At 38.1% G+C, this 26,610-nt stretch overlaps 2 protein-coding genes across 2 annotated transcripts; one reads left to right on the forward strand and one right to left on the reverse strand.

Moving 5' to 3' along the window:
- Positions 1-3,208: 3,208 nt before the first annotated feature.
- Positions 3,209-6,584, reverse strand: LOC122356402 (protein L-Myc-1a). Its single transcript, XM_043255077.1, has 3 exons — positions 6,235-6,584; positions 4,998-5,587; positions 3,209-4,291 (listed from the first exon to the last, which is right to left on the reverse strand). The coding sequence occupies exons 2-3, from the start codon at positions 5,560-5,562 to the stop codon at positions 3,735-3,737; spliced, it is 1,122 nt and encodes a 373-aa protein (XP_043111012.1). The 5' UTR covers positions 5,563-5,587; positions 6,235-6,584; the 3' UTR covers positions 3,209-3,734.
- Positions 6,585-12,694: 6,110 nt separating this feature from the next.
- Positions 12,695-23,982, forward strand: LOC122356417 (sodium-dependent lysophosphatidylcholine symporter 1-A-like). The gene is given in 15 exon segments (XM_043255096.1): positions 12,695-12,972; positions 13,869-14,013; positions 15,534-15,651; positions 18,046-18,169; positions 19,456-19,534; positions 19,811-19,977; positions 20,301-20,391; positions 20,860-20,885; positions 20,888-20,983; positions 21,388-21,471; positions 21,760-21,843; positions 21,925-22,037; positions 22,878-23,021; positions 23,150-23,329; positions 23,436-23,982. Coding segments are annotated over 15 exon segments (1,596 nt in total). The 5' UTR covers positions 12,695-12,882; the 3' UTR covers positions 23,491-23,982.
- Positions 23,983-26,610: the final 2,628 nt, after the last annotated feature.

Consider the following 26,610-nt stretch of genomic DNA (forward strand, 5'->3'; position numbering starts at 1 on the left):
TGCGTGACTTTTGTCAGATCGCCAATGGGTTGGCGAGATGAAAACACAAAAAATTGCTTTTATATGTTAATTAGATTGTTCATATATGGGCTATGCATGTATATAAAATCCTTACTGATGCGTTGCGGGTTAAAGCTAATTTTATTTTATGCCAGAAACGTGAAAATGTAGAGTATGAATCTGAAAAAAAAGAGGGTGGGCAGGGAAAAGAAGAGAGTTACATAACAATGGCATGTTTGTGTTGAGGTCAGCCAGTGCACTCCCTCTCTCCACACTACTGACCTATATTATGCTTACATCTGTCAGGGTTTATCTATTTTTATATACATTACTTTAAAGCTATAAATACACATTAAGTAAAAATCATTTAAGTATAGTGTTTATAGTGCTTGCACAGTACAAAAATAAAGTGTAAGTGTACACAATAAAAAAACAGTTCTTGGTTTTGTACGTGCTGAATAGATCCCATATATACAGAAAACGCATGCATGTGCCTAGCTGTCTAACACACCCTCACAAATTTAAGAATTATTGTTCTGTTGCTTTTTGGAAATTATGCATATAACCTATTATATCCAGCTTACCTACAGAATTCCTGTAATTTAATACTGCATGCAGGCAAACTGTAAATGTGCTTCAGTGATTATGCATTTTATACTTTAAAGTGCAGTCGGGTGCTGCCGATAACTGAAGCTTCGGTCTGGTGGCTGGGAGTCTAAAATCTCATTAAAGACAAAACCCCAAATAGACAAAGACCCCACTCCAATCTAATGACCCCCACCCATGTCTGAGATACCTCTTCAGCCAATCACAGCACAGAGGGGCGGTTTCAAATGATGCCACTGGGTGTAGTTGAAGGCTTTCTCTATTCTTCTGAGAGTGCATCCACACAATGCAACAGCTGTTTCTTACCAGTGTGTACACATAGAGAAAAACCTCTGAAATCCTAAAACTATTTGTAAACCACTTGTAACAGTTGTGTGTGTGTACACACACACACACACACACACACACACACTGTTACAGTTGCAGATTGGGGTATATTTTACTATATACAACTTCAGTTTTTCTGCTCCAAAATGTTTAATTCAATGTGTTGAAATTTACACAAAATAGTTTTTTTTTCTGTGTACTTTTGTGTGCAAAGAAATCATCAACTGCAATGAAGGCAGCAATTTAATTTTGTTGTAGTTTAGATTTAATTTTGTTATTAGATGTAATGCAAGATAATCTTGATTTAATTAAAAGTCGTCCAATAATAAGGATGGCCCAATGACTCAGGGCAGGTGAGTTTCGACAATCATTGAAAAGGTCACTGTATCTTACATCATTTTGGCATGCATTTAGAGAAAAGTGTGACTGACTCTATTGTATGTATCTGAGCGAATCAAATAGAGAAATGAAAGAAATGGCTATCAAATAGAGAAATATGTGAGTGTTGCATACAGGCAGATCTGAATGCAGTTGGTTTAACTGGACTGTGGCCTTGTATCAATAAGCTGAGAGAAGTGAATCATTTACAATAACAGCATTAAAAGCCTTAAATATATATAGGGTCCATTCTGATTTTGTGCCAAATAGTGTGTTTATACATTTTGGTGGAAAAGTGACTTTAGTGGCTTTAGAGTTTAAACGAATGAGATTAAGGTTACTTCGGATCAGAGATTTAAGCATACCTAATAAATGCTGTTGCTGATTTAGTAAAAAAAAAATAGCAATGTTTGGACAAACAGATTCTGATTTTAGAGCAAGTAAAAATGCAATAAACGTGCCTCTGTGCCACACCCAGACCAAAACGTTCACAGACAGCGAGGTGAGAGACAGACCGAGAGAGGGAGAGACATAAACACTGCCTGTTCGCTGTGCAACTGCAGTTACATAACTCTGACAAAGAGAAAAAGAGAAATGACAGAGATTGAAGAGAGAGAGAAACACAGGATTAGGAAGTGGGAATGAAATAAGTGAGTGTGTGTGTGCATAGATTAGCTTCATTAGGATCAGTGGGTCACCGGTTGTTTGAGCTGTCTGACTTCCTGTGATTCTATCTGAACGGAATCTGGGTCAGTGGTTGGCAGTGACGGTGCCGGTATGGGCTGTATGTCTGAGGGAGAAGAGACGTTGTTTATGTGTGGATTCTTACGTAACAGACTTTGAATAAAAGGAAAAAGGAGTGATATGACCTTTTTGCACTGATGGAAAATAAACACCAATAATAGCTGCACCATAAAATGTCTAGTAAAATTAATAGTGGGAACAATGCACAAGCTGGACTTTTACCTTTTTTTTTCACTGTAAAACATCAATGTTGTTAAAAGGTAAATTACAAAAATAGCAATCATTACTCCGGTCTTCAGTGAAACAAGATCTTCCTGAAATCATTCCAATACGCTAATTTGGGGTTTAAGAAACATCAATGCTAAAAACAGTTGAGCTGCTTAATACTTCACAGCCAATGTGTTTTGATCAATTTTTTTTTACACTAAACTAATCCCATTGTGATGAAGAAATTCAAGTGCACAGGAAAAGGCATAGTGCTGCTTTCATCACTTCCTCTTTTGGCTTCCTGCATCCCAAAAATGCACCTCTCCCACTTCTGCAGATTGAAGAATTCGTTTGAACACGAGGCGAGTGTGACTGCATTTAAAGTACGTGTCAGGGAAAGAATAAGCTCCTGTATGTGACTGACAAATATAGTTTTTATTCAAATTGTAAGTAAAATGATACTCCTGTAAGCACAAGTTAGTTTTCACACCACTACGATGTCACTGTTTAACCTGTTGTTCAGGATAAAGGGGGTAAAGGTGATTTTTGAACTACCTGTTTTTCAGTAAATATCCAGGCTACTTCCTCTTTCTGCTTTAACAGCAGGCACTGAGAGGGAAGGATCTGAAAAGGTTTACTTTAGCCTTAATCGTTTTGTGGCACAGGACTGATAATACGGTTCATGACAAACATCCCATTTCCGAATCAACTTTTTAACCAGACGAATTTAACCACACTTAAGCTTAAACCACATTTTTTTAGGATTTGGTTTCAGTTGCCTTGGCGGATTTATACAGCTAGGAACCAGAAAGGATCTCAGTTTACAGTTATTTGGCAAGTATTAGTTTTGGTTAGATTCTGGCATTTCAGAAAAGATTGCATGCTTGGAAACACGTGCAGAGACGCCAAAACTTCACATAAAAATGAAAACAGGAAAAGCCGCTTGTCATTTTAGATGCTTTATTCTTTAACAAAATAGAATCTCTGTGCAGTTTGTGAGTAGATACAGGAGGAGAACATCCTCTCAATACAGTATTTACAGCAGATTTTGTACAGATCAAGTTATGGACACTTCAAATTTTCTACACAACGTGTTCAAACACCATGCTCCCCTAACATTATACACCCTACACACCACCCACATGCATACAAACACCACCCACCCTTCTCGCTACGGAGGTAAAATCCTCTGCATCGACATCCACTGAGGTTTATAAAGGCATTGCATGTGCACATTTGTCATCGTCTCTCCTCACACAAAGTTCTTCACATCTCAACTAAGGTTGAAAGCCCAGCACACACACACACACACGCATGTGCAGATTCATTCAAGAAGGGCATAATTCAAATGTGGTTTTAAAGACCTCCCTGCAGTGTTTTAAGTGTCATTTCAGTCAATGACAATGAGTTCTCGTCCATAATGAGCTTTGGAAATATTGTGCTGAGTTGAAGTAGACTTTTTCTTTTCCTAATTAGGAGTTCTGTAATACACTAATCCTGCGGAGAAGCTGTTGTTGTTTGGCTTTGAGTTTTCTCTTCTCCTGAGCTTGACGGCGTTGGCAAGCATGCAGCTGCAGCAGGTATTCCGTCGCCTGTGTCAGAATGGCCACCTTCGAGGTCTTCGAGGAAGCAGACAAACCCGGAATCTCCTCCCGGAGCGCCTGGAACCTCGAGCGAAGGTCGTCTCTCCTCTTTCTCTCCAAAAAGTTCCGACGCTGTTCGCTGGAGTCCTCAGAGTCCGACGTGGCAGGTGAAGAAAGCGGAGATGAGGGAGAGGATGAAGGCTCCAGGCGTGGCCGTTTGCTTAGGGACTCCATCTCAAAGTCGTCCTCGGGATCCGTGTCAGGGGAAGGGGCAGCGTAATTGTGCTGCTGCCGATGCAGAGACACATGGAAGCGCTTGGGACATGGTCCAAACGGATCAGCACTCACTGTAATGGTTACTGGCGTACGGCGACTTGGAGGGCGGCCCCGCTTTGGCCGGTTGTCTACTGTCACAACGTCAATCTCGTCATCATCCTCATCGTCATCTGAGGCAACAAAACATTTGACACATTTAGCAAACATCCCAAATCAATTGAGACCAAAAAAAAAAACTGGATAAAAGGAAATGCAATCAATACATCCACCGCATAGAAATTAACCAATTTATTGACTTTACACTCCTTGGCAAAGAAGTTGCATTGCATTTTTACAGTTAACATGAGCTGGCTTCATTTTTCAACTTAAATGGCGACTTTTAAACCTACCAAATTACTTCCAAGACCCATTGCAATACAGATTCACAAAACTATGTTGGCAGCGCTGTTGTTGTTAGCTCAAATTATTAAAAATGGCTTTCGTAACTAAAATGGTACAAAATGTTTATTGGAATGGTACCAAAAAATAAATACTACAAATTCTCTCTTTACAAAACACATAGCATTACCTCGTTTCATAAAGTCAAGGGCCCCTGGGAATTTCCCCTCCCTACTGTACAGGGAGTAGCAAAAAATAGGAGTGGAGACTGAACGGAATCCTCTCCACTATTAGTCAGCAAGTGGCTTTGGCTTCTTTTGGAGCGGTTTTCATTAGAGATCTACACTAACCAACAGTCAAATTTGGTCTGAACATTAATTCCATCTTCATAACACATGGCATACAGCAGACTATCACCTCATCGTCTCAGCTTTATTCTGAGGTACATAAAAAAATCATGCCATCAAAGCTGGGAGGTAGTCAGATGAAGTCTCTTACCGGATGAATCCGAGCGACACTCAGAACCGGAGGAGCCCGCAGCCACTTTCTTGTTATGCGGGACAGGAAGCTCCAGGACTGCGGCGGGGTTCACGCACTGTGCCGCCTGGGTCCCGGTCACGGGCGTGCCCGATGCGGCACGAGCAGCTTTCTGTGCGCTCGAGCTCTGAATCTGAGCGGTCACCGGAGCTCGCTCGCCGTGAGCCACTTTCTCCAGCCGGTGACTCGTGGAAAAACCGCTCCACATGCAGTCTTTGATAACGATCGATCCCAGATTCCCAAAAATGTCCAGTGGATCGAACTTGTGCAGCCCCTCGTATTCCTCGTCACACGTTAATACCTTCGGCGGCGCCCACCCGAGCCGGTCCCCCGGTAACGGCAGTAACCAGTCTCCATCTAGCGTCCTTGAGGGCGACATGGGTGGGGTGGGAAGCAGCTCGAATTTCTTCCATATGTCCTCGCTCGGAGCTGTAGACTTAAAGAAATCCTCCTCGATGTCCATCTGGTCGTAAAAGTAGTGCTCCATGTCCCAGCCGTACAGTGGGTGAGTGTTGACTCCAGGCATTGCTGCAGAACTTCTACAAGATTATCTGTGAAGGCAACGAGTCATTAGATCAAATGATGCCTGCCCACGTGGAGTTCAACTGCGTCGCAATGCACAAGCAAAACGCACTCCCTAATCGCATGTGCTCGCTCAATGCATTGCTTAAACTCACAATACGCTAATGCACATTTACGATGATAAAAAGCACAATATTTACATGCAAACGCATTACAATTAAATGCTTTGCTTTTTTGTTAGCGATTCTATGCATTGCTTTTTTTTTTGCAATGCATTTTATCCAAACTCCAGCGTTCGCGATTTATTAGTTGCATTTATGAAAACGCACAAGACAATATTTCGTGAATAATTACAGACAATCGCAAATAACAGGCGATTGTGCAGCACCAAAACAAGCAAAGTAACAAGTCAAGTTAACGAAGACCTACAGGAAATTATAACAAACCCCTGAATATCGAAAGTCCCACAAACGCCGACGGTTGCGATGTAAATGCAGTACTATATTGCTCCCATAAAGATTAGAAGCACTAAAGGGGTAAAGGGAGCACCCTGTCCGATTAAAGAATACAGGAAATGTTTAACAGCCTGCGGGTTCACGCCAAAGTTTACCACGAAATAAACTTTGAATTCGCGTCAGGTTAAGTTAATGGTATTCCGGTGCAAAAACGCACTTACCATGAGGTCGCAGACCTGCAAAGTCCAGGCAGAGTCTACGGGACGCGCAGAACAGAACAAAGAGGCGCAGCGTCCGGTAGAACTCCGGTACACACGCGCTCGCTAAACAATAGCGCGCTTCGCCAGCTGCCTTTGTTTTACGGCCGTTTAACCTGAACAACGAGAAAAGTTTTTTTCCCCCTTGCGGAAATAAAGCGGGTGTTCTGTTACAACGGCAGCAACGATCGATCCGCGTGGTGCAGTGCAGCCGCACCTTCCCCCAGCCCGCTGCCGGTAAAAGTGCTTTCGCGCCAGATCTGCGTCTTTGTGTGAGGGAGCTCAGCGTGGACCCACCCACCGGAGGCGCTGGGCGGGGAGAGCGTGTGAACCGCCGCTTATTGTGAATGTGAAGGCAATTTGCGGCGCTAAAATAAGTGTTTGAATGAAAATAGAAGCCTCTACGTCACTACTTCAATCTAATCACGATGGAGCTGATGCGTCCTTCTGATTAATCTTCTGATGCATAACGCCCTAATCAATATGTTGTGTCTGAACAGGCGGATACACGCTAGATGCACTGCGCTCATGGCCGGTTTAATAAAGCATCTGTTGAAAACAATGCAACAGATTATTTTAAAATAATATTTGCAATGTGCATTATCGATATACTGTTAAACATCGTCAAAGCGTGGCACACAGCAAGTAGTAGCCTACTTAGAAAGTTGTATAAAACAGTAACTTAAAATGCAATGTAAAGCGTGAAAATAAAATATAAAATTAATTAAAATATTTTTTTTGTGTGTCATACAACATTTGCATTAATGGCGTGGTTATTGATAATCCATTATAATTGTCCATAATGTGTGTTGTAATACATTGTATCTTGTTGCAATAAAAAAAAATGCATAGTGTAATAATCAATTGATAAGTGTTATACTGTGTACAGTTATTAGTGAAATTGTACAATTCATAATAAGGTGCATTACAAGGCATGACTACTGTGTTAAAACTGCTTTTAAAGGCTTTAAGTAAAGTATTACAAATTATATCAGATATGTAATTTTTTAATATCACGTAATCTATACCACAGACTAAGTGCATATAGTTCTGGGACATGTTTTCCCGTGTCTCATGAATCAATGATCAGTGTTTTATCATTTAAATTAAATAAGAACTGTTTCTTTGTATTATATGAATTAGGCAAAAATCCAACTCTGCTACTTTTTTGATGGCAGTATAACCACATCTATTGTTCTTGTGGAGCCAATTTTTTTTTTAAGAAGTTAATAGTTGTATGGACATCAGAGTCTATCCATGCACCCCTCCACCCAATATACTAGTCGCCGAGGGCACAATGCGAACGATAGTCGAGTAGAGGTGTGATCTAATCTTTGACCCTTACAGGGCATCACACACCTATGCAAATGACCAGAGCACATCCAACACTTCGTGGAGTCGTGTCTATCAGATCATATAATGTTGAAACATCTCTAAAACTATTTCAACAGCTATGTGCAGATAATTTGTTGATATAAAAAATGTAAAGTTTACATATCACAGTAAAAAGTGTCAGTGCTAAAAGAGCAGGTCTGGTGTGCATGCTTAAGGATAAAGACAAAGAAAAGGGCCACCAATGTAGGAATGTAGTGGTTCTCTTACTTTTGGGACACGAAAATGTGTGCAGCTAAGATGGAAACTGGACGTATGTCATCATCAAACCCCCACACACATACAGGAAAGGTGGAGAAATGTGAGTTCTGGAACAGTGATTGTTGTCCTAACATCCAGTTCAGCCTTTTTCTTATGCTGTACTGATCAGCAGTGTCAGTACGTTTGGTTTATTTTTACTAAGTATAAAAGTCTGTGAGACACACATTTGAACCTGCTACGCTCTATTAACCGCTCTGGACATCTGTTGTATAAGTCTGGTCGGTCAAAACAGCCAGTCAAGTGGTCAAAAAGCGTATAGTGAGCAGTACGTACACACACACAAAGAACCCCCACACACCTCTCAAGGAGCACGTGTACAAACTCAAGTCACACTGCGTTCGGGCGCCTCCTACTGCATGAAGGATACATGACAGATCCTGACATGAAAGAAACAAAAGATTTTTTTCTTTCTTCCCTCCCCCATTCAGAAAGAAAGCTCATACTCTTTCCTGCCGGGAAATAGGACCCAATTCAAATATATACTAATAATAATAATACATATAAAAAATCAGAACAAACAAAACCAAGTGATCTGATACATTTTTAAGTGCATCTAAGTAGTTTATACCTGCATTAACGAACAGTGATGTGTTCGTGTAACACTGCTTTATTATTACCTCATGTTTTTATTATTTTATAATACTAGAATATAATCACATTTGATTGATTTTTACATAGTTTGGTATTTAAACTCTAGACTCAACCCTGAGCATCATTACAACTTACTGACACAAAAGCTGTTGCCAAAAGACATGCCAATAGTATCAAAATCCCCCACTCTGCGCCTCTTCTCCCACTCCCTTGCTCCTTTACCCCACCATCCCCCTCTTTAACGGAGGCAAAAAAACTTGCCAGTGTCTTTGTTAAGGCAACAGATTAGCCCCTAACAAAGGGTTAAGGGAGGGTTAGCGCTGCAGGCTAGCAGCCGCTCCGTGTGCTGGGAGCTGGTATTGTTCTAGCTTCAGTCTCATATGCGCATGTGGAGAAAGGATGGAGACTTGACACCTTTCGGCAGTTATTATAAACTACTATCTACACGCACTCACACTCACTAAACAGGAATGGAAAAAGAGCAAACAGCTTCATTAGGTGAAAATGAGGTGCTGTGCGTGAATACTAATTGATTGTACACATGCAAATTGACTGATAGTGAAAGGCCAAGTATGTTCAGACACAGAGTTAAAGTAAACACCAGCTATAGATGAAGACAAAAGATCTGCTAAAATAATCCCCCAGTTATTTGTTTTGAGTGTTTGAGAATGGTCTGATCTTTAGATCATCTCCCATTTCTGCTCTCAATCCCTGTTCCCCTTCGACTCACCTTTAACCCCTTTGACCCTCAATAACCTCAGACAGTCTCTCTTTACAGAGGCCACTATAAGCTGAAAGATTTTATGTGAGAACCCTGAGTGAGTCTGAGCTGTGTGCATGTTGCATGTTGAAGTTTGTCTTGTTGTCTTGTTTATATATTGTTCAAAAATATATATATTAGGCAATCTTTTGAACAATATATTTTCAATTATATATATATAATACTTATATTCAACAAGGACACATTAAAATGATCAAAAGTGTCTTTCTTTCTTTTTTTTTTTTGCTGTTATCTAAGAATACTGGAAAAAAGTATCAAAGAAATGTTATCATCAAAACTGATATGAGGATCCTCAAATGCAGCCTGTGTGTGTTTTGCTTCAAGAGAGCAACCATATAGTTGTGTTGTTTTACTTTCTTTTTTTTTTTTTAAGAATTTATTTATTATTTATTAATTTATTCAATATTAATCTTTATCATAAATATTTAACCATTTTTATAATTATATTTAATCATACTTATCATTACAGTCATTACTCATTGATTAATTAATTGATTATTCATGTATTTTATTAGTCATTTACATTATATAATTATATATATTTTTTTAAGTATTATTTTTCATTGCTGTTTAGTCTTATGACTTTACGGTCTGTTTGTCTACATAAAAAGGTTTATGGGATGTTATTTTTAAGCTGTTTTGGTATAACAATACTTGAATTTGTGTTCTTCAGACGAAGTCTGAACATTGAAACATACACAACTAAGATTATTAAAAAAACTCAGCTCCTCTTTATCATTACTTCGTGTCCTGTTTCTGCACTTTACTGGCTTTTTTTTCTCAGTCAACATGCTTTATAGAAGACTATTCATAGAGTTTTGAGTATTTTGGGTACCAGTCTAGACCAGGTTTTTGGGCATTAGACTGTTTTGCTGACGAGTTGTTCTGGTACCAGGCAAAACTGATATTTACTGATGGGATCTAGGGTCTTCTGGATTATCTGGCATGGGGACATGATGTAACAATATTGATATAATAAATGTTTATCAAGTACCAAATCAGCATTCAAATCAATTGCATTAAAATATATTAAAACAGACTACGTATTTAAATTTAAATAACATTTCTCAATACTACCTTTATTGTATTTTTAGTCAGATATTCAGTTTTAAATCTTTAAGCACAAAATTGAATTTTTAGAGCATAAAGAAGCACATTTTACATGATAAGTAAACTACAAAGATCAGAGAAGAGATTAGAATCTCTCTAAAGGTGCCATTTATTTTTTCATCTTGCTGTGTTTGGTTAAATGCATGTGGTATTTTTTATTTGACTGTATGAAGTTCATTTGATGTAAACTGTTTATATTTCCACATAGAAGCAACATTACAGCTGTTTTTTTATTTGTAATTGCATTGCTGTCCAGCAGATGATGCCACAACCTAAAATTCATGCAGGCGCAGTCTCAATGAGAACCCAGTTTTTGTCCATACTGGTCATGTTACTTCTCTGAAACAGCGTGATAACATACATACAGAACAAAAGAACAAATATCTAATAAGTTAGACATGAAATCAGAAGGAACACATACAGAAGAAATGGAGCAACACATTTAACACAAATTTCAAGCCATTTCCATGCCTTACCAAGTGCACAATGTGTGTGTGCATGAATGAACATACATGCACATGCTTATGAGAACAGTCACACACACGACAGATGTCCACAGTATCAGGTTCACATACAGCATAGGCCTACTTATTACAGAATGTGTGTATATAATATTACAGACCACTCTACATTTAAAAGTGATTATCACACTAAACTAATGTTTTAAATATCGAATGGAAACAGAAAGTAGCTGAATGCACAAAACCCACTAATAGCCTTAGGTTTGATATGATTTATTATTGTGTTAGTCAGTCTTTGAACAGTTAACAATTTTACAGTTAACACTGTAAAAATAGCAGTAGGCTCACATTTCAGCTTTTATGAATATAACTGGAATTGTTAAAATTTGCAATTTAATAGTACACTTAATACTTGACGCCCATCCCTGAAACGCCCATCTTTTTTCAAAGGAACATAATAATAGATCATATCTCAACGCTTGAGTGATCTTTTTTTACACAATCCCCATACAGTTGATTTTGAAAAATTTCCAACCTTCCTTTCATTCCACAGACGATTAGCTGGATTCAGATCGGGGCTTTGTTAGACCAATTTTTTTTTTTTTTTTTTTTTTTTGCTTAAACCACTCCAGCCTGGCTTTTGCTGTGTTTTTTTATTTATTGTTCTTTTGACCGATGGATCTTCTTCCCAGTCACAGCCATCTATTCAGTTACATAAAATAATAAATCCTAAAGAAATATAGAAAAATACTAAAATAAAAGAAGCTACTGATAATGTGATCTGTCAAATAGTAATTACCACTGCACAAAATGTATGTTTTGATCTCATTTGGCTGTTCCTGAAATGATTGCATGTGTTAGGTTTACAATTTCTTCTCTTGAGCGCTTCAAAATTAACTAAAACAAATTCTTCAATACTGTTTAAGAATTTCAACTCATTTCAGATCTTTATGTGCTGAGACTAATCCTTTTTACCGTAATTTGTACTGATTTATTAATATAGCTTTCATATATATATATATATATATATATATATATATATATATATATATATATATATATATATATATATATATATATATATATGCACACACACACAAATGTCATCCAAAAATGCAGTTAGTCATTTCCAACATACAATATGTGAACAACTTGATGAGCAACTTTTATAGGTACAATTTAGGAGATGAATGCTTATGCAGTTATTATCTGCTTTTAGCTTTAATGAATAGAACTGATGAATAGAACCATGTGCCTGTCTTACTTTTTATTTTTGAGAATCTGTTGCAGTAAGATGCGCATCACAATTTCATTGCAACTTCAAGTCACACTTCTATCAACAGGAACCTAAAGTGAACTTATTAAAGTAACATGGGGTAAGTACCTAGCTCAAGAGCACTTTGGGCTCATACCAATAAATCTCCTGTTACTACTCCTCAGCTTTGACCCAGGGCCAAAACATAATCCTATGAGGCCCCTGATTCTTTGGAGTATCCCCCACCTGTTAATTTACCCTATTAAGGGCAATTTGGCTAAAATACAAATACTAGCAATCACTCTGAATGCATCAAGTGTCTCCTTGCTCTAGTGGCCGTTTACACAGTGTTCAATGAAAGATCACTTCCTTTATGCTACTAGTCCTGGGCCACGTAAAATGTTTTTTGAGCGTCATTTAGGTCATATATATGGCTAGTTGACAAATACAAATTGGAGTGTTGTCCTATGGTGTGAGGGAAAAAATGTCACATCAAAATGTTACATTTTTCTGTCACACCACAGGACACCCTGATACGTTCATCTCGGCGCGTGTACATCTTTCGACGCGTGACGGCGGGGGGGAAAAAAAGCGCGTGGGCGTGGACACGAACACTTCAGCGTTCAAACGAGGTAGGAGTGGAGATCAGCATCTCGTTTTCTTCCTGAGAGCAGCACTTTGTCAAGCGGTGTTGCTTAACTTGAACACAAGAATAAAGCAGCTCAATCCGCTCCTGAAATAAAACACCCCTGATTAGTGTTATGGCAAGAGGAGAGGGAGCCGAACAGTTCTCATCCGGTTTGTTACATACAGCCAAAACTGCGAATCAAGATGGAATCAAAATTGTTAAGGTAGGTCACCTGGATGTAAATTAAATAATTGATACCTATTTTTTTCACTCTCTCTCTCTATATATTTTGGCTCCAATTAGGCATTTCCAGAGCAGACTGTAGGGTTAATTGATAAGGCGGGAGTTTAGATAGATACTGAAAATAATTACAGCAGCACGTGCGGTACGCTCGCGACCGTTAAGGTTTATGCGGAAGAGCTTTCTTTCTACCGACTGCTGACATCGGTGTCATATTGTTATATAATGAAATATACGTACAGCTGATGGACTGTATATTTGTGCGGATACATATCTGTATGTAATTCACGCTGGCTTCATTGAGGCGTGTCTGCGAGGAAAAGCCGGATTTAAAGGGGAAGTGTCCATTCACCCGGAGAAAGACGTGTTTGACGCGTGCCACGACATACTGTTATGATTATAGTGGGCGCTGATTACAGGTCAAAAATGAACTTTTTAATTCCATTACACATCAAGATGTAAATAAATGACATTTTCCAGTCAGAAAAAGGAATTTTATAAGCAAAGTTGTCAACTAGTTGTTAACGGCGGTATTGTATCGAATGAAGGATACCTTTAAAATACAGGTAGATGAGTTAAGTCCAGTTAAGTAAAAGCCAGTAACTTTAATGTAGCTGCAAATGGAATTTGAGGGTGTTATTACTGTTGGGCTGAAATGCAAATAGCACTCCAGCAGTTCTGAATGGTCTTTGATGCTGAGCACTGGGATTTTACAAAACATTTTTTGAGTCCAAATAAATCAGTTCCTCCGGTTAGCTTTTTATCATGTCCTCTTGCGGTGGTGAAAAGTTCACCGGGCTCTCATGGCTCTTGTTTTACTTGCTACAATCACTGTCATTGTCCATCTCTTCGTAACCTAATTTTCTGTCCTCCTTTCAGCTTCCCCCACAGCAGGAGAGGAAAAGAGCTCTGACTGTGTGGAGCAAGGTGTGTTTTGCAATCGGAGGGGCTCCGTATCAGATCACAGCCACCGCCCTGGGCTTCTTTCTGCAAATGTTTTTGCTTGATGTGGCACTGGTGAGCCTGCATATGTTAACGCTATAACCGAATGGCAAAGGATGTATACTGTGAGACCTCAACACCTGATTATAAAAATAAACCGACCCGCTGATCGTTTTTGTTTCTGTATCATATCACTTCACTTCGCTAGATAGAACGGTGAGAATGGATAGAATTTTTCTGTAGTTAAACAAAGCAAGCGAACAATGGCCCAGAGCCCCAGGTCACGGGCAGAAACAAGTGTGGGAGAGAAAGAAAGAGCATGCGAGAGGGCAGAAAACAGCTAAAAAACTGATCTGTCTTGCTGTGTGCACTGCATTCTCAGCTCCAGTTATCTTGTTTAAAACTCCTGCAGCCTCATTATTACAACAGTTTCCATAGCGATAGCCAATCAGATTCTTCTCTTCAGAGTCAGCCGAGCAAATGAGGGATTGGCACCAGTTGAAGTGTTGTGTGGCTTGATATCGCAAATTGTTATTGTCATGTTATTTTAATTCATTATCATTAACACAGTGGTTTACAGCACAGATGTAGTCTGATATTCTTCTATTTACCAATAGCAGCTACTGACATTGAAATTGTGAATTTCACACATTCAGATGAAATAGATTACTTCTGTGGTTTTATGTATAGAGCTGTGAGATAATGTAGTTAAACTTTGCTGTAAGAGAACTAAAAAAAATCATGCTACTAGGATTTTACTACATGAAATATTTATTATGTGAGTATACTGTACAGACAAATATATTTCTATATCGAACTATGTATAATAGAACTGTGTGATAATACAGTTCACATTTTATGACAATAGATCTTTTTCACATTTCTTGGTTTCTCAGCAGTGGAATTTGTTATAGTTGGGTAAACTTTGAGAGCAGTGAATGGGAAAGTTCTACAAACATATTTTTGCATTTGTCCCACAGATACTACAGTATGAACCCCCTTGCATTAGTGCTGCTTTTTGTGATTTGATGCGAATGCTGTGATATAACAGTGTAAACAGTGTTATAAATGCACATACATTTCATATAAAAAACGCTGGAGGATGATGCAGATGACCATTGAAATCAAACTTGTGAAAAGGGACCACATAATCACACAGCTGAGAATTGCTATATACTATTTGTAAACTTTATATAACTTTTATATATATATATATATATATATATATATATATATATATATATATATGTATATATATATATATATATATATATATATATATATATATATATATATATATATATATATATATATGTATATATATATATATATATATATATATATATATATATATATATATATATATATATATATATATATATGCTGAGCGATAATATTGTTTACATTTGTCAAAATGGAGGAAATATACACACTCTGCATTATGGTAAATTATGTATTTCATAGTGGGATGTTTTTAACAACTGTTTTTTTTTTTTTTGTCATTGCACTGAAATCAGTATTAAGGACCATTTTAGAGGGCATTGCTGCATGTACTGTAAATCCTACAGTAACTAATTACAGTTTCTGGCTTTTTAGTTGGATCCCTCAATGCTTCTGTGATCCTGTTTGTGGGTCGAGCCTGGGATGCCGTGACTGATCCTACAGTTGGGTTTTTCGTAAGCAGAAGCCCATGGACACGGCACGGACGTATGATGCCCTGGTATGTGATAATCAGAAATGCACACAGTGAAATGATCGTGTAGAGAGTTGGATGTGCAATATCCATGGTACTGTTTTCTAAATTCACAAGGAAATTAAAAGGAAATGAAAACTCTATCTACTTAACTGAAACTCTGGGACTGGGTGGGTATTCACAAACAGAGAAAGAGAGGTGTATTTAAGACAGAAATGAACAGTAGCCATGGTGACAAAGCCGAGTCCATCTGCTCTAGGTTGTCTACAGGAGGTTACTTGAGGGTACAAAAGCTCCACGTGTTATCATTTCCCTGCAATTTTGCTGACTGCTTATGCATGCACTCTGATGAGGCATGAAAACTATAAAGCAAAAATCTACGATTACAAAAGGGCACACATTATTTTGACTGTATAATTTTTATATAACATTGTGTAGTGTTCATAATTTTATAAGATATTATTTTATAAGTGCTCATTATAAAACACTATCCAGCCGAACAATTATGAGTACATTTTTATTGTTTAATGGTGTGAAATAGAAGCTGGATTGAAGATTTTTGTTAGACCAGTATTTAGTTTGTGCAGTATGAATGCAGGTATACAAAGCAAGATATGATGAAGGGGTTATTGTAAAATACAATGCAAATCTGTTAGGTTTGTAAGAGGGCTGTGTGTGTGTATATTAATGGCATGTGGGAAAACGGATGTTGAGTGCTGAAAAAAAACTCTTGTTTTCTGATTGGCTTAGTCGACCACACCACCAGTATTGGCCAATCAGAGTGTCAGCATCATGCAGGAGCGCTGAGGGAGGCAGTTTAAAACAGCGGCTTGTTAATGCTGTGTAAGACGCTGTTCGTTTTGGAACAGACCACAAGAGGTTTCCTGACCACAATAAGAAAATTATAAATACTTATTTAAAATAATTGTTTTTAGAAATGTATTTTTTTTAAATGATACTTTAAATAAAAATAGAAGTAAAAAAAAAGTAAACATAAAATGTTATGCAATAGCTGGCAGCCACATACAATGGCAATATCAGATGAATATGAATATGTAATGTCTTTTCATAGGATGTGATGCATCGTGTAATAGTTTTCTATCTTAAGAATGCATTTTTCAAATACATTCAGTATATTTTGTTTTGACCATGTTTTTCCTTCTAACTATGATATTAAGTTAATCTGCGCATTCAAAAATCAATACCTTCTGTCAATGTATTGATGCGAAATCATGATAGGCATGTATTGTGGTGCTAAAGTGCTCTGCTAATGGCCAGATTTCTGTAGCGTGTACCCTTCAAAAGGCTCATGTCATGAAGATATCAGTGCTGTTTTGAGAAAGAAGTGGAGCAAAAAAATAGGATTTGGCATTTACTGGACCTCTTCTCTAGGGTGGGCAAACCCAGTGATAAATTGGAAGTGTTTTACTGCTTCCTGTGAGGCACTTATGACAAAGAACAGAGCAGCTGCAATTCCAGATTGTCATGCATCTGCAAGACTGAATAAGACCTTAACTTCTCTACATATCAGAGGTAGCCGTCTTGTGCTGATGTCTTTACTGCTGTTTATGCTGTTCTGTGCATGTGTTTGTTAAATCCAAAATGAAATGAAACATAATGTTTCAGTTCAATTTGGTAATTAGATAATTCAGGATGCTGTTCTGTCATGTTGTCAAAGTGATAATTTTTAACTGTTGGCTAAATGTTGCTGATTAGGTCAGTGATCTCAAAAATTCTTTTGTGTGTCGGGGGGCAAAATTTTGGTGCATCACAACTTTTCTTTTAGAATGAAAGAGGGGCTTTCTTCTTTTAGGACATATGTTCAAAACACATTGTGCTCCAGTTTTGTAACCGTTAGCATACAATGGACCACACAGTGTGAAAAATATTTTATTCCAAAATGCAATATGGCCAACACAAATTCTGTAGTCTCCCCCGCCCCTGTATTGATCATACAAATGAAAGAAGAGCTCATTGTAAGATGGTTTTCTCTCCTGCTGTATACACTGCTGTCATTGTCAGTCTGAACTTTCGATTTTGATGTTTCTCCGATTGGTCACTGTTTTCCTAGTAGACTCCCTGATCGGATTAGTGCCCAGAGTTTTGGAATGAGGTGGTCTTTAGAGAAATCCTTTTTACATCCTGCCAAAGTCTAACTGGCTCAGTTAGGAAAGGGGCGGGAAATCAGTAAACCTTGTAGAGATGAGGTTCACACATTACCTCATTTAACCTCAGACAGATGAGCTCTTATACACATACACACACTGTGACCATATCGACCCTCACATGAGCAGCAATGCTGTTTGGAAGTTTTGCATCAGTTCTTAACTGATCTGTGCATTTCTGGTTCTTCCCCTAAAGCTCAACACCTGCAACAAGCCTTTGTACAACTGAATGAAAATGACTCTCTTCTCTCTGCAGGATTCTGTTGTCGACCATACCAGCTGTGTTGTGTTATATCCTAATATGGGTAGTTCCACCTATAGAGCAGGGAAAGATGATGTGGTATCTGCTCTTCTACTGTCTCTTCCAGACTCTCCAGACAGTTAGTACACATTCAATTTAACATTATATACTGTGATGCAATATGTTTATTTACTTGTATAAAGGGCTTGACATTAACTTTTTGGCTCACCAGCCACGGTGCCTAATGGTTTTCCATTTTCACTGGCCACAATTTTCTTGTTTCTTTTTATGACTTAATACCAATAATATGAAATCTGCACCTACGATTCCAACAATTAGTTCAGGTGGCCGATTCAAGAATTAAGCAAGTGCCTGAATGCGAATCTTTCATTTACAAAACACCACTGCTCTGTGTGTTGGAGCAGAAGCAATCTACAATACATCCTTTTAATCAATTCAAATACGGAACTAAAATGTATACTACTCATTTTAACTCTTATATAATGTCTAATTTGCGATCATAGTTGGAACTTCTCTCTCCTGGTGTCATTTTGCTTAACTAGGCCATATGCTCATTTATATTCTGTGATTTTATTAATCACTGTTTAATCAGATTAGTTGTTTAGTCAGGCAAGTAAAGTTCTTTTTTTCACTTAACCCTTCAAAAAGTCCACTTGTCACAGACAAGCATTAATGTTGGGTTATATTACTGTATATAAAGTTCAACCTGCTGGAGTGGCTAGTGGAAGTGACTGTGTTACCTGCTCAAGGCTTGAGAATAACACCCGCCAACCCGCCAAAAGCAGGTGGATTTCAGCTGTGGAGGGTAACACAGTCACTTCCACTAGTCACTCTGCCAGGCTTAATTATATAACAGGTTAAGTTCTACAACAGCGGTCTATTCAGGCACTTGCTTCATTCTTGAATGAATCGTCCTCTGAATGAATCGTTTAAAGGCTTTGATTTAATTAATTAGTCACTTGCTGCCACCTACTGGTGAATGAGATTCATATGATTAACAGGTAACATTGGTAATATGATTGGTAACATTATCATTAGTGAAATTATTAATAAAATGTAAGAATTTATAAAAGATTGTGCATGCATTTAATAGGGCTAGGGACATGCCCATTAAATAGGTCAAATGACTTGGAAATATTTGTTGCAGTATTAAGTCATATAAAATGTTTCCCAAAGAAGAAAAATTGTAGCCAGTGAAAATGGTGAGTGGCTAATAAATTTGTCAAACCACTAGCCATAGTGGCTGGTGAATCAAAAAGTCAAGCCCTGTGCCCGCCACAGCTGAAATCAACCCGCATTTGGTGGGTTGGCGGGTGTTAGTGTTAACTACTTGTCAGACATTTGGACAAAAAAAGTGTTTAGCTGAATATTTATGCTTGTTTATTTGTGTGATTGTGTTTTTAGTGCTTTCATGTGCCTTACTCCTCTCTGACCATGTTTATCAGCAACAAACAGCAGGAACGAGATTCAGCTACAGCGTACCGTAAGAGCATTTACACAATTTTTTATGCTTTACAGTTGCAATCAGCTAATACAAGTAAAAGCAAAAAACTTTTTTTTTAGCAATGTTGAGAAAAGGTGCAAAACAACAGGATTTAATTGAAATATAAATTTTATATAAAGTGTTTTCTACTGTCAATTGTGTTCAGTTTAATGCAGTCTTGCTAAATACACGTATTCTTTCTAAATGTTGGTGTGTTGTGTGTGTTCTTCCCAGCGTAAACAGTCTGACTGTTTTTCTGTTCCCTTTCTCTCTCAGGCATGACTGTAGAGGTGTTGGGTACAGTAATTGGCACTGGCGTTCAGGGGCAGATTGTAGGCATGGCCAACACCCCCTGCATTAACGACACATCAGTGACCAACAGCTACAACAACTCTGTGCATGACAATATTACTCAGGTCTTACTGGATAAAGTATTTAAAGAGGTGAGAGGAGACACAGTCATTATAAAGCAGAAGAAGGTTACTTATCTCATCAACCTCTAGCACCTCAATCATCACATCTCGCTCTCTCTCATAAGATTTTTTGCATGGGTTAGGGGTATAATGAAGTTATTTGTACAGTTCTGAATGAAATGTAGCTTTTTTAATTTGGTGTTGGAGTAAGTTTTAGGTGTGAGAAAATCTAAAATTTAAATTCATTAAGTCAGGCGGAAACGTGTAATGTATTACCGTTTTAAAATTGTATTGAGAAATTATTTATATGATTTAATGAAGTTTTTGTGAAAATTCTAATTTCTCTTTCACAGAGGCGTGCATATGTGTTTGCATCTGTAGTCATAAGTTTGATCTACATCCTGTGTGCTGTTGTGCTGTTCTTAGGAGTGAGAGAGCAGGACAGTGAGTTACTTCCTTTACATACACGTTCACATTATACAAAATATGGAATAGAAAAATAAGCCAAGAGAAACCGTTTTACAGAAAGACAATAGCAATAAAATGTATTTAACCATAAACCATCAACAATTGATACTTTTACATTATTAATCTTTGTTAATGTTTTGCATATGCTTTGTTCATGTTCATACATTTTAACATTTAAATTTGTTTAAATAAGTTATTGGATAAAGTACATGAATTAACAATGAACAATAGAACATCAAACCTAGATTAATAAGTGCTATTTGTTCAGTGTTAGTTGACAAAATTAATTAATGGTAATGAACTGAACCTTATTGTAAAGTATTACCTGGTGCATTACTTACGCAGGTAAACAAATAAAATATTTAAAGTGAACCCAAGTTGAAAAAAACTTTAACATTGAATATGTGTTTTAGTGCATTTAATGATTTCCCTCTGTCTTTTTAGATCAGGGAGGTTTAAAAGCACAGAAGCGCGTGTGTCATTTCAGACCGGTTTGAGGCTGGTGATGGGTCATGGGCCATATGTTAAACTGGTGCTGGCTTTCCTATTCACTTCATTGGCCTTCATGGTAAGAAAAGCACTTTAGAGATGCATCCAAAACATGTCATGTCTGTTCTTAATTGCATATGTTAATTTATGTTGTATGACGAGCTCTCATTTCACATCATTTACAAAGATGCAAACTTTGTGTTTTTAATGGATGAGAAAGCTGTTTCTGGAACTGACCACAGCACAGCTCTACATTACAGAGACGAGCTCTGTGTGTTACAACAAAGAGAGGCACAAAGAGCGAGTGACAGGCTGCTATGCAAGAGATTAGGTTTAAAATCATAGTCCGCGTCAGGACAGGTTTGCAGTCGAAAGTGAAGTTCAGAATTGTTTTGAGAATGAAGTTGGGTTTGCAATGAAGACACCGTTTGGACAATAATCATTAATCTCATTTTGTCATTTTCGTCTGTTTTCCTTTCTCAGCTGCTGGAGGGAAATTTTGCCGTGTTTATCAAGTACACGCTGGGATTCAGAGAGGATTTTCAGAACATCTTACTGGTCATCATGGTGAGAGTGTTTTCAACCGACTGCTTGAATAAGTGTTTTTGTGCTTGTCTGAATTGTTTGGTCGAGTGTTATAACAGCACTCAGCAATTTGATGAGGTTAGCGGTCTCCATAGTGATGAAAGACACACGTTTCTGGTTTAGAAAGCAGCATGACTTTGAGTTGACAGATGAAAAGACTGTTTATAACTTTAGCATTGTGTGCACTATTATCTTGACGTTGCGTAATATGGTAATGAGGTTTTGTAGGGGTCAAACGTAAATAAAAGTTTGTGTAATTTGTCTTCTCAGCTGTCTGCGGCTCTTACCATTCCCCTGTGGCAGTGGTTTCTCTGCAGGTTTGGCAAAAAGACTGCTGTGTACATTGGCATACCGGTGAGTTTCTGATGCTCGTGTTGCATTAGTGTGAGATATGCGTGTTGGCTGCATGGTTAATAGTGTGTGTTTGTGTTTTAGTGGGCAGTGCCATTCATGATCCTCGTGGTGTGTGTAAAGAGTAGTCTCCTCGTGTCCTATATTGTATCAGTCGCTGCTGGTGCTAGTGTGGCAGCGGCCTTCCTTCTGCCCTGGTAAGTGTCTTTCTATGCCAATTGTTTTGTGTAATCAAAGAGAAAAAAGACAGAGGTGTATTTCAGGATGTCTGCTAGCTAATATTGAAAGGAAGCATCTATAACAAAAGCCTATAGACATATGACTTCTCCAAAAAGAAGCATGAATGGGGGATATTTACATTTATACATTCAACAGACACATACTCAATGTGACTTGATTTGCTAGTTGTTATTTCATAGGAGTCAAACTTCTGATGCTAGTGGCTTTCACTAATATGAACCTAAATCACTCATGCAACTAATAGTTCCCGTTCTTTTTGCTGATGATTATTCACTTTTTTTGTACAGTGTTCAAGAATTTGGTAGGAAAATGTTGTTAAATGTTTTGAATATGGTAATACAAACTAATTAAGATATTATATCCACATATTTTATGCACTATCATCCACACGTTTTGGGGTCAATAAGAAATTCAGTTTGATTCAGCAAGGATCTTGTTTATGTACATTTGTACATGTAAAAATTTCATTTTGTTCACTTGAAATTTCTATTTGTCAATAGAATCCTGAAAACTGTAACATGTTTCTAATAAATATTAAGCAGCTGTTTTTAGCAGTGATTAACACTTTAGTTTTATTAGATTTCTTATTATCATCAAAGTCAGCATATTAGTGATTTCTGAGTGATCATCTGACACTGATCATCTGAATGCTGGAGTAATGCTGTAAATGTGCTTTTGCTATCACAGGAATACACCTTTTGTTTAAAAAAAACCAAAGAAACACAACTCATCTGATCCCATACCAGGATGAATGCAAGCAGTACATACTTTCACACATATAAATGCTTCTGTTTCAGGTCCATGCTTCCAGATGTTGTAGATGATTTTAAAGTCCAGAATCCCACGTCTCAAGGCCATGAAGCTATTTTCTACTCTTTCTATGTTTTTTTTACTAAATTCGCCTCTGGTGTGTCAGCTTGCGTATCAACACTAGCATTAAGGTAACTTTATCTTCCTCTGTGTGCGTTTGTGTATTAAAATTTTTATGGGTTTGTAAACCGATTAAGATCTGTGTTTTTTTAAATTCTCGTCTTTATTTCATCTGCTCTTCTGATTTCTGTCCCATTAGCTTTGCGGGTTATGTAACGAGGGGTTGTGTTCAGCCTGATTCTGTGCATCTGACGTTGAAGATTCTGGTGTCTGCTGCTCCTGTTTCACTTATAGCACTGGGGCTTCTTATCTTTAAAACCTATCCCATTAATGAAGAACGCAGGCAGTACAACAACAAACAGCTGCAGCTGCTACTGCGGTAGGACATGATTTGATCAGATTTTTTTTTTAAAGGTCTCATAAAATGTCATGCCACTTTGGTAACTCGTGCTGTTGACAATAAGGGTGCTGTTTCTTTCTTACAGGAACGAAGAACAAGAGTCGGAGATGGAGGCCTTGAAGCCTGACCTCACAGCCTGAAGCATCAGCTCTGACCTACAGAGGGCGCCAAAATACACCTTTACCACTGCAATGAGGAAATCAGCTGGACTTTCCTCACTCAGTTGGTTAACCGGACCAATGAAGGATGACGAACCTTAAAGAAAATCTGCACTACTGTTATCAAAGCTACATATGTATACAACAAACTAACTACAATATCCTGCTTGCTGCTTTCAGTTACAATTACATCTCTCCCTGAGAGAGAACAAAGGGAGATTTTTATGATTAATATGAGGTTCAAATCTACCATCTACCAATATATCGTATTTTGTTGCATCTCTTTGTTCATTTGAGATGATGGATTCATATATTTTGGTTTCTGAATGTTGAGGATGTGTTGAGGTGCATTTGTTTGAGGACATGTTTTCTCATTGTGGTGAAGAATTGTTGGCTTGTTTTTGCACTTGGGGTGAAAATATTTGAAGGGACAGGATTTTTTTCCCCGTTTCTTTAAAGGTGACGTGAAATCATTGTTCTTGTGTGGGCTGTTTATCAGCGTGAACAAAAGGACACTTATTTGTCTGCATTTTTTTTTAAATGGTTCTGTATTTATTTATAGTGCCTTATGTTGAGCAAGAAAGTTGAAGAGATTTTCTAAAACCTGATCAAATTATAGTAATTAACACAAGTAAATTTAAGTCTGTGCTGGCTGTGCCAAAGACTCAGTGACAGGCTAAAGGAACATTTAGGTGAAAATTTGTAATGTTCATTGTTGCAGTATTTTTTTTTTTTTGTCCAGCATGTAATGTTGGTATCTGTACATTTATCTGTGTGTGTATGTGTGTGTGTGTGTGTGTGTTAAACTGCACATGAAGCAGTTCAGGCTGTGGATATAGAAAATTCAAAGATGGAACCGTAAGGTCAACTTTCATGCTCTGAGATCTAGAGTGGTCTGAGCTATAGAGGTTAAGTTACACGTCTCCTGTAAACCCTGAGCTATTTCAATGAAATTTTTTGTTCAGCACAAGAATCTGAAAACTGATGGAGATTGGATGGAGACACCACACAGAACATTACACATATATATATATATATATATATATATATATATATATATATATATATATATATATATATATATATATATTAGTGTGTGTGTAGCCTATATGTGTATACATGTAACAGAATTACGTAATTTAATTACAAAATGTAACTGCAATCTTATTCTAACCTTAATATAAAAAAAAAATATGTAAATAACGTTAACGATTACAAATGGGGTTACATTTGAGTATTTTTACACAGATCTGATTTATTCTGATCTGATCCTAAATTCCGGTGACTGCTCTAAAACAACTAAATTGACGTTCGGTGTAAGTGGCAATACTGTGTGTAGTTCAGATTATCAGACGGGACAGGACCACTGGAAAGTGTTGTAAAAATGCAAATGTTTTTTTTGGTAACAAAGCTGCCTGTATTTATGCATTTTGTATCGCATTACTTGTCACAAAATAAACGTTTAAATATGTACGACACATTTTCATTTCGATGCGTCTAATGTGCATCACTTCTCATTTTGTGGCGAAATTATTTAATTTATAGATTTATCTGATTAGTCAACTCCAAGCGATTTTGGGGGCATGTGAGTTCGTGATCTTGATGATTGATGGGATACACTTAGCTCTCAGCTGACCCATCCGAGTGTTAGATGCGGATTTAATGTGCATTAATGCAACCAAGCTTTGCATTTTTCAGACCGTGCGAACAAACTTCCTGAAGCGCTCTCAAAAGCGTCCAAGACTATTGTACGGACTATTCAGCCGCGCGGCTATCCCTCTGGCGGCAAACACTGCACAGCGCGGGGAAATCAATTACAAATCACGTGTAAGACCAATCACGTCTGACACCAGGCCGAGCCTTTCTTAAAAGGCCTTTTGGATTGTGTACTTTCTACCTGTAGGAAAAACGATAAGTAAATCAAAACAAACGTACTAGTTATTGATATGAAAGTGAAATGGCTAACTCGCGTAGTTCTATGTTTGATTACCGGTATTTTCTCTAGCCCAACGCTGTTAAACAGTGTCTCAGCTTCATCTCTATTAGATAAAAAGAACCGCTCGCGAGAAACTTGCAGCGCGCGATCCGTTCACAAACGCGCGGGCCTCGCGCGCCAGGGGCTTTCGGCGCCTGTCCTGGGGATCATCGGCCGAGCGCCTCCGACAGTCCCACCTGGCGAGCATCACCCGCTCAAATACAGCCAGCTTCCGGACGTGTCGGTGATTTGCTCGCGCCTCTGAATTCGTCTTAAGGGTTAAGCGGCATTTCTACGGTTTCTCGGCCGCCGCAGAGGAGCTGACGCTCGGAGAGACCTGCAAAAGCAACAACGGGTCCTTGAGCCGCATGACGGCCTGCTCTTCGCACGCACGCGCTCACCGACTGCCAGGGAGAACGCCAGGTGAGCGTCACTTCAAAACAATGTAGGCCATTTATCGTTTTGCACCAGTAAACATAACTCATAACATAACTCATCCCCAACTTATAAAGGTGTTTCCTGGTTACGCTATTGCTGACAAATATGTCCTGCATTACGCGCGACGAATTACACCGAAACTCATTTCATTGCTGTGAAGTCAATCGTTGCCGTGGGTATCGATATAAAAGGTAATTCAGCAGGTTCTGGATAAGAATAAGCCCCTCCTGAGCCGAAAAATTGCACTATAGGGGTGAAAATAATAAGAGTAGCGATTAGTGGTTGCGTGAAAAACAGATGGAGTTGCCTTGAGATTTTCCAGTTCAGATAAGGCAAGTACGTACAATAAATTATGTGTAGCACAGACTTTATTTTGATCATAAAAACACAACAACAAAAAACTTAATATCCATAGGAACCATGTGTATGAGTTGAGCCTTTTTGGGGTTTGGTGTCACTGCACCCAGCAATACAATGATAAAATAGTTTTACACTTTTTTACAAAAATTGATTTATCACAAAATGTGTTGGGCAATCGCATAATGATTATATTAGAGGTGAGACCCTAGCTAGTTGTGTTTTACGGTTCAGGGTTGAGGAAACGATTACTTTTTGTTCTCTTTGTTGTTAAGGGAGACAGCTTGCGCACAGTCTGGTGGTGGAGTACTGCATCTCTCGGACACTGTTGC

This window comes from Puntigrus tetrazona, chromosome 13 (genome assembly GCF_018831695.1).
Source record: "Puntigrus tetrazona isolate hp1 chromosome 13, ASM1883169v1, whole genome shotgun sequence".
NCBI classification, from domain to species: Eukaryota; Metazoa; Chordata; class Actinopteri; order Cypriniformes; family Cyprinidae; genus Puntigrus; species Puntigrus tetrazona.

Excerpts from the sequence above, each read along its gene's own strand:
- LOC122356402 (XM_043255077.1), bottom strand. The coding sequence starts at position 5,562 with ATGCCTGGAGTCAACACTCACCCACTGTACGGCTGGGACATGGAGCAC. Across the intron at positions 4,292-4,997 it reads GTGTCGCTCGGATTCATCCG|ATGACGATGAGGATGATGAC; the intron begins GTAAGAGACTTC and ends TTGTTGCCTCAG.